At 26.6% G+C, this 8,909-nt stretch overlaps 1 protein-coding gene across 1 annotated transcript; it reads right to left on the bottom strand.

The window, feature by feature from the left end:
- Nucleotides 1-291: 291 nt before the first annotated feature.
- LOC145836059 (monocarboxylate transporter 13-like) lies at nucleotides 292-8,569 on the bottom strand. Its single transcript, XM_082943854.1, has 9 exons — nucleotides 8,260-8,569; nucleotides 6,916-7,056; nucleotides 5,938-6,192; nucleotides 5,313-5,392; nucleotides 5,068-5,189; nucleotides 4,645-4,769; nucleotides 3,936-4,088; nucleotides 1,139-1,276; nucleotides 292-695 (listed from the first exon to the last, which is right to left on the bottom strand). The coding sequence occupies exons 1-9, from the start codon at nucleotides 8,459-8,461 to the stop codon at nucleotides 562-564; spliced, it is 1,350 nt and encodes a 449-aa protein (XP_082799980.1). The 5' UTR covers nucleotides 8,462-8,569; the 3' UTR covers nucleotides 292-561.
- Nucleotides 8,570-8,909: the final 340 nt, after the last annotated feature.

Below are 8,909 nucleotides of genomic sequence, written 5' to 3'. Positions count from 1 at the left end.
TTTAACATTGTAAAACTATAAATTTATTAACTTTATTTTGTTACTAATAATACGCTTAAAATGACAATTGCTGCAAGGCGGCTTTAATTTTAGTAAAAAACAAAAACACATTAAAATGTTACTTAATAATTTAAGCATATTCATATTTATCGACAAAATAATCATTTAATAACTTAATAAAAGCTAAAACTTTTAATTTAAAAACTTTATATCATTTTTGAAAAAAAGAAGTAAAAGCGATTAGAACATTTGGTACTAAGACATGGTACACGAAAAAACCTTATGGCACTAAATCTTTTACTTCAGAATGAACCTCTTAAAAACTATCATAAAATAAATAAACATGATATCATTTATTATCTAAATGTGTTGCTAAGAATTTAACCAAAACATCAAACATTAATATCTAAAACCATTTTTAAAGAGTAGTATTATAAAGTATAGCAAATTCTAATAAAAAGTTTTGAACAATGTTGCTAGAATTACGAAAAAACTAACACGGAAATTTTAAAATAACTGGCAGTGACAAAATTAAAAGTCTAAAATGAAAATAAAAACTTTTTATTCTTTCGGTCGAATTCCGAACTTTCTACAAAGAAAATACAAAGACACACAAATAGATCCTGTAGTAAACCCAACTCCTGATAAAAAGTAGAAAATTATTTTCATATCACCCGTTGTATCTGCTAGATAACCTGGAAAAAATATAATATACGTTATTTACGTTTTGTATTTTTTCATGAAAATTTACCAAAGTAAATAATTTAAGTATGAAAAACAGTTTACTTTATTAAATTACGATTATAAAAAATTATTAAAGCAAACTTAACTTTCAAAGATTCATTCATATTATGATAAAGTTTAAATGACTTAGTATAATCAGTTTCACAGACAAGATTTAAACTTATAAAACATCGATTCCTAAATTATTTACACAATAACATAAACATACTGTAAAGTAATTGTCTATCTTCAGAATAGTCTACAGCAATAAAATACTAAAGTTTACATGCGGTTATTGGTCTTCTTTATTTGAAAAATAATGTTTATTAAAATTAAACAACATCACATTTGATGGTGCATTTCAAAACTTTCAAAAAAACAACTGGATTGGAATTTGGAATTAGTGCGAACAAACCTGCGAAAGGCGAACCGACGAACAATCCGACACCGGCGGCGAAATGGAAAAGACCGACCGCATGGGGGAGCTGGTGAGACTTGTTCAATCGAGAGTTGATGGGGAAACAGTAAGCGCTGTTCAAACCGTTGGTCGCGCCTGATCACACAATGTTGTAAAGTTATTATTGGAACAAGTTTCGATAAAAACAATAATAGATAGAAAAATGATCGGTATGACTTTGATTTGACGGTTTGTTGTTTGTTATATTCGGTCAAGTAATTGCAAAAGCTTTTATTATTAACAGCTTTTTAAAATTGAATAAAAACATATACAGTTTAAATACTATTGACTTTTTTTTCGTGCTTATAAATGAACAGTATCTCCTTATAAAGTCTTTTATATAAAATTATATTAATTGATAACTATATTGTAATGTAAGTTATAAAATGTTTGTGCTTGATGACGTACTATAAACAAATATAAATTGAACAAATATTAGGATAAATATTATGGATAGTTTTTGTAGTTTTAAATTTATAAACAAACAAATAAAAAATAAACTTGATTACACATATACAAATAGTTTGATTTAGTTGTACAATTATTTAAATTGTATTATGTAAACTAACAGAAGTAGTGGCTAGACTTATTAAAAGACTATGGATAATTTTTTTTAAAGATTTAATAAAGAAAAAAAAGCTTGATTACACTTAAACCAATTATTTGATTTAATAGTATACTTATATAATTTATATTTTTTATACTACCAGAAGTAATGGCTTGGCATATTATAAATATTTTGGATATTTCTTTATTTAAGATTTTATAAATAAAATTTAAATTTAACACACATAAATCAATTGTTTAATTTATAGTTGTATATATGTAATTTACATTTAGTAAACTTATAGAAGTAGTGGTTTGGCCTTATGTGTACTATTTTATGGGCACTCTTTTATGTGTAGAATTGCTTCAATTTACTTATGTGGTTTCATTTAAATTATGGGTAGTATTTAGATGTTGCTGCAATTAAGTAAAAATAAGATACTATCTACTTTTAAATCAGGCAATTGATTTAAGTGTATTCAAGCTTTTTTTATTAAATATTACATAAAAAAACTATCCATAATCTTTTAATAAGTCTATCCACTACTTCTGTTAGTTTACAAAGTACAATTTAAATAAATGTACAAATAAATCAAACTATTGGTTTATGTGTATTCAAGTTACTTTTTATTTGTTTGTTTATAAATTTAAAACTACAGAAACTATCCATAATATTTATATAAGGCTTAGAAAGTATTTTATTTTTCATTTAGTTGTAGCAACATCTAAATACTACCCATTGAATATAATTGATTGAAGCAATTCTACACATAAAATAGTGCCCATAAAATAGTACACATAAGAGCAAACCACTACTTTTATAAGTTTACTAAATATAAATTTTATATATACAACTATAAATCAAACAATTGGTTTATGTGTGTTCAAGTTTTTTTTTTTCTTTATTAAAAATTTCTTAAAAAAATCTACCCATAATCTTTTATAAGTCTAGCCACTACTTCTGTCAGTTTAAAAAATATAACTCAAATAAATGTAAAAATAAATCATACTATTGGTTTATGTTTATTCAAGTTATATTTTATTTGTTTTTTTATGAACTTAAAACTACAAAAACTATCCATAATATTTATATAAGATCTAGACAGTATTTTATTTTTCATTTAATTTCAGCAATTTAATTGCAGCTACATCTCAGTACTACCCATAATTTAAATGAAATCACATCAAATTATGGGCATAATTGATTGAAGCAATTCTACACATAAAATAGTGCCCATAAAGTAGTACACATAAGGTCGAACCTCTACTCTATAAGTTTACTAAATACAAATTACGTATATACAACTATAAATCAAACAATTTTAGATTTAAATCAAACAGTTTATGTGTGTTCAAGTTTAATTTATAAATTTTGTTTATAAAATCTTAAATAAAAAAAAAAAAACAAAATTACTTATTATATGACTAGCCATTACTTCTGTTAGTATAAAAAATATAAGTTACATAAATATAATTTTATATCAAACAATTGGTTTAAGTGTATTCAAGTTTTTTTTCTTTATTAAATCTTAAATGAAAAAAATCTATCCATAATCTTTTATAAGTCTAGCCACTACTTCCGTCAGTTTAAAAAATATAACTCAAATAAATGTAAAAATAAATCATATTATTGGTTTATGTTTATTCAAGTTATATTTTATTTGTTTGTTTATAAACTTAAAACTTCAAAAACTATCCATAATATTTATATAAGGCCTGGACAGTAATTTATTTTTCTTTTAATTGCAGCAACTTAATTGCAGCAACATCTAAATACTACACATAATTTTGATGACATCACATCAAAAATTGAATGCAGCAATTCTACACATAAAATAGTGCCCATAAAATAGTACACATAAAAAGTCCTACCGCAAATATTATAAATGATTAGTTACGATAACAATGAATGCTTTGATAGATAATAATACTAACATATCAACAATTATGGCAAAGTAGATGAAACATATTTCTTTCAACCGGAAAATCGTACAACAGTAGTATAAACATACTAAGTAAACAATAAATTTCTATAACAAAGCGCTACAACTGCTAATCAAAATAAAAGCGCATTCCAAAGGTTATTCATTGGCAGCAGCATTAATGTACGATTTAAGCTTAGCCCACTGACCATGACATCAAAGCTATTTATAAATAGGTGTTTTGTTCTCAAAGCAAGAGACAAACACTTTAAATGGTTCAAACTCACCGATGATGCTCATGTACACCGCTATGAGGGCGTAACTGGGCGAGAATGGGATGAGCAGTATGCAGAGTGACATGCCCCACTGACCCAAACCCGTCAGTAGTATTTCGATTCCGTTCACCACGCTTTCATGCGAGAAGAACGTTGAAACGACACCTGGTGAAAATTTGTTCTTGTCAAAAATACTTCATACAAACTCAAAATATACTTTTGTATAATATTATGAGAAATGAATGGTATGGAGGTAAACAAATAAAAGTTTTAAACAGTGAATAATATATTTTGCCTTACTCTTAGTTAAAAAAATTTTCCACAATAGTTTGAGTTTTGTTAAAGTTTTAATTAAACTTAATGATGTTTTTACAAACACTTCTAATCAAATATACTAATATTTAAGTAATTGATAAGTACTGGCCCTAAACTCTTAAAAACACAAATGTATTATAAAATTACAAAGTTGCTATGAAAAAACGATAAGAAAAAAATTATAAAATAGTCTTTAAAATCCGTTAGAACTAAATTTTGGAAACAAATTCTTTTTTTTTTATACTATTCAGTTAGAGTTTATTGTAAATAACTACAAACTGTATGAAACTCAAACAAAAACAAAACCGTTCATTTTTTAGGTACATAAAACGAAAACACAAGTTCTATGTTTTCTACGTAAATAGTTATGGGTTATATGATTATAAAAAATATTTGCTCAACTCACCAGACATTGGTCTTCCGATGGTATCAGCTATTGAGAAATAAATCAACAACCAGGAACTCTGTTTGTCAGTGACGTCTGAAAACGTTTGAGAACAGAAAAATACAATAAACCAGTTCGTTGAAACCCTAAAACACATTTGTGATCAGTAAAAAGACAGTACTTTACTTTTCTTAATATTATCTTTTATCAAAACTAGTATGCTAAAAATACGTTAACTTATATGATGTGTTCAAGTAAACAAATCAAAGTTCACTACTAAAGTATAACGAAGAGTAACACCGTAGTGAAACTGATGTTACGGTAAAAAATTGTAAACATGTGTGTATTTAATTTTCCAAAGTAAAATTATCAAAAGTTAATAATTTTTTGTAAACTAAAAGTGTCGAATTTATAATAAGTTTCTTTTTTAAAACTGAATTAAACCTGTAGGTAAAATCGAGAAACCCATGTATCATAAACATAATCATTCTCCAGTTTCTAAGCAACTCAAAATAACCAGAGGCTCCACTTTTTGTCTTCTTTACTTCAGTAACTGACGTTTTCTTCTGTTTTAAACAAAATTTTTTTACTTATGCACAAACTTAATGATATTAATCAAAAAAATGAAACGAAATGTCAAGTATCAAAATGAAGCTTTTGTAATATGATTAGTTAAATACAATATCCACCTTCACACCTAACTCAACATTGTTGTTAGGTTCATTCATCAATTTGAGTTCTACATTTTTCGTTTCTATTTCCTTGTTACCTTAAAAGTAATAAAAATCAAATATAAAATAGTTTACTTTTATGTTATTAAACAACTTATTGTATAACTAAATTTGCTGTAATTCTAAGTTAATTATTAACTGGCAGTACATATTTTGTAGTATTCAATAGTTTTTTTTTAATTCAACAGCATACTGTTTAAATAAGATACTACAGTAAAAATTATGCACAAGCAAACAACTTGCAACTACACTTAAGTATAAACAACAACTAACATTTATCCTAAAACAAACAACATTGTATAAAAAAAAGTCTACACTTTATAACAACTGATAACGCAAATCAAAACAAACATAATTACTCTTCGACCCCAAATTAAAAAAAAAAAAAATCTTAAATAACCAAAGACAATTTGTAACACAATCACCTTCCACCAAGCTCAATAGTTTTTTCAACTCAACAGCATACTGTTTAAATAAAATACTACAGTAAAAAATATGCACATGCAACTAAACTAAAATAAACAACTAATCACATTTAACATAAAACAAACAACATTGCAAATGAAAAAATTTAAACACTCACCTTCCATCAAGCTCCTCACGTGGACGGGTCTCAGCAGGCACCCTCCCACCGTTATGTGGAGCGAGTACGCGCTGAACACCAGCACCGCCCCCCTCCACCCATAAGTCTCCACCAGGAACGACAAAATAAAAGGGAACAGTATGCCCGTCAGGGGAGTTCCCAGCGCCGAGAGCGAAGTGGCCAGCGCCCTCTTGCGGTCGAAGTACAAGCCGATCTGAGGGGTGGCGTTGGCGTAGGCGAACCCGAATCCCAAACCTGAAATGAAAGTTTAATGAGATAGGTATTTGTTTATTTTTGAATTTTTTAATTTGTAGTAAACTTTAACATTAATTTAAATTTTCAGGAAAAAGATTTTGTATGACAAGTCAACAAAAATTCCAAAAAAGTAAACAAGATATTTGTTATTTAGTAAATACTAGACATATTAAAACCATAGTCATATATTTTAACGTTTAGACTAAACATAAAAGGTACATTGCAAAGGAATTACTACGTTTTATATAACTACGAAAATGATAGAACAAAACTGAAGTATAGAAAAAAGAAATATAATTTCCGCTATTTTATAAGAATAAATTAAAACTTTTATACGACTTTACAAACCAAGTTTAAATTAAAGAAAATATTCACTTAAAATATACATCACTATTAAGTAAACGTAGTACATAATTGTATGACTTTTTTATCGTCGGCTTACAGACTTAATTAATGTAGTAATTAACATAAATTGTCATAAAAATACTGTTTCAAAAATATTTAGAACACAAAACGATGTATTATAAAGTAAAAAGTTAATTTATTCATGTAAACTCTTAATTAAAACGAAGGAAAGACTAATTTTAAATAGAAAGAGTTTCACTGGGTACAGTTTTATTGAAATAGAGTTTAGCTCTACGTTTAGCTATAAAAAAGTAAGTTTAAATATTAAAAACATTTTAACATTACAAACTTTCTATTGCTTAATAAAGAATTACTCACCACTTATTGAACTGCCAAGGTATGCGAGTTGTAATGAAGTACTGAACGAAATTATAAAAAGCCCAATGAACGCAAGTATGCCTGCTATTAAAACTGTTCTTCTACCTCCTATTTTAATTGTTAGGTAGCTTCCAGGCAAGGCTGTAATGTTATTTTTTGTTTAGAAAATTACCTATAGTAAAGAGATATAGAAACATTTAGGTCTTGGATTTTATAAAATTCAGTTAAAAGTTAATTGATGTAAGTGTTTGTATATAATTTTAATCATTCAAATAAAGTAAACAATAAAAAAAACTTAATCAATAAGCCACATAATTATTTTAATATATGTTTGACATTAGTATACGATAAATTATAATAATCAAAGTTTTTATTTGTAAAAAAGCTATTGCTTTGAGGTAAACTTGCATACTAAAATTCACTAAAAGAAAAAGAAAAAGAGTATTATTATTAAAAATTAAATTTACAAAAATAAAAGTATTTAGTAAAAAGTAAAAGTATTAACACAGTGTACAAACAGTTCAGTTTATTTTAATTTTAACAAATTTTACAAACATGTATTTATAGTGAACATATCGTTATGTTTGTGTTGTCGGTTTAATGTCCTTTTTTGTTTATCTAGTGCTTTAACTATTGATTGTTTAATGAACATGTTTTTTAAACATATTTTTTTTGCAAGTGTTAAGTTACATTTAGCCTTTTATTAAACTTAGAAAAAAATTGTTGTATTATCTACTACTTAACTAAATACTAAATAGGAGCTCTTGTTATAACTTATAGATATATATTTTATTAAATCAAAAAATTGCAAAAGAAGTACCATTGCTACTGTACAAAATTGTAAACAATAGATTAAGTTAATTACTACAACTTCATTTGCTAATTTACATTTAAATGGTATTATCGAATAAAAAGTAAACTAATATAAAAAATGCTTATGAATTTTACTTCATTCATAAAAACTTCTAGGTTTTTTTTTTTTTTTGAATTTGTCTTATTCTATGTTTAAAACAACAAACAGCAATATTTACAAAGTCAAAATTTAATAAAAGGATTCTCACTAAACAGAACCCTAAAGTAAACAAGGATGAATTTAAGGTTTCCAAACACCAACATACTTAAAAAAAAAACTTTAATCTATTAATTAATGATATATTGACACAAATTGCAACCTTACTCTGAAGATCCTTTTTTAGGTGAAACCGGGTTAGTAAGGTTGCAATTTATGTCAATAAATCATTAATTAACTTAGCTCTCTATTTCAGGATTGAGCACTATTATTCATTTGGTTTCCAAATTATTTTTATAATCTATTAATTGAAACTTTTCATAACACCAACTAACACCCGAAGCAAGCGAAGCCGGTCATCAAGGAAATTATCCAGCTGGTTTCGCTCTTATTGCTACCAAACTCGTTCATCCAGTAGCTGAACAGAATGGCGAAACATCGGGGTGTGGACCACACGACAGCGTAAGTGATGAACCCGTTCAGCACCACCAACCATCCCCAACCACCGTCGGGCGGGATTTCGTACACCATGCGCATATTGGTTTTTAAAATGGTTTTAGTTTACTTCCAAGAGTTCTTGTGTTTATTGGTGGTTGAAAGTTCGGTGTTGCGTTCAGATTAAGTTTTACGTTTGTTTTTTACACTCTTTTGCATACAAGTTACAAAAAAAAGTCTACCTAAAGCTAAAAATAAGAGTCTAAGATAATTAATTTTATACTGAAATATTATGCTTTCAACTGTTTTTGTAGAAGTATAAGGCGGGAGAAATGATAAAAATTTTATTGATGAAATTTAAATAGTTTTAGTGTAACTTGGCATAAACGTCTCTAAAGAAATAAGTCAACGTCTGTTATAACAGTAGTAGGTTAGAGCACTAAAGAATAAATGATAAAATCTATAACTTAATAATAAAACCTATCTAACAAAACTCAACTAAGTTTTTCAAATAAAATTATTATAAAAAGCTACTACTTAAAATAACTAA

Source organism: Thalia democratica, chromosome 5 (genome assembly GCF_965202585.1).
Source record: "Thalia democratica chromosome 5, ktThaDemo2.hap1.1, whole genome shotgun sequence".
NCBI classification, from domain to species: Eukaryota; Metazoa; Chordata; class Thaliacea; order Salpida; family Salpidae; genus Thalia; species Thalia democratica.
The sequence above is the reverse complement of the archived record's forward strand: the minus strand, read 5'-3'. Positions and strand labels throughout refer to the sequence as shown.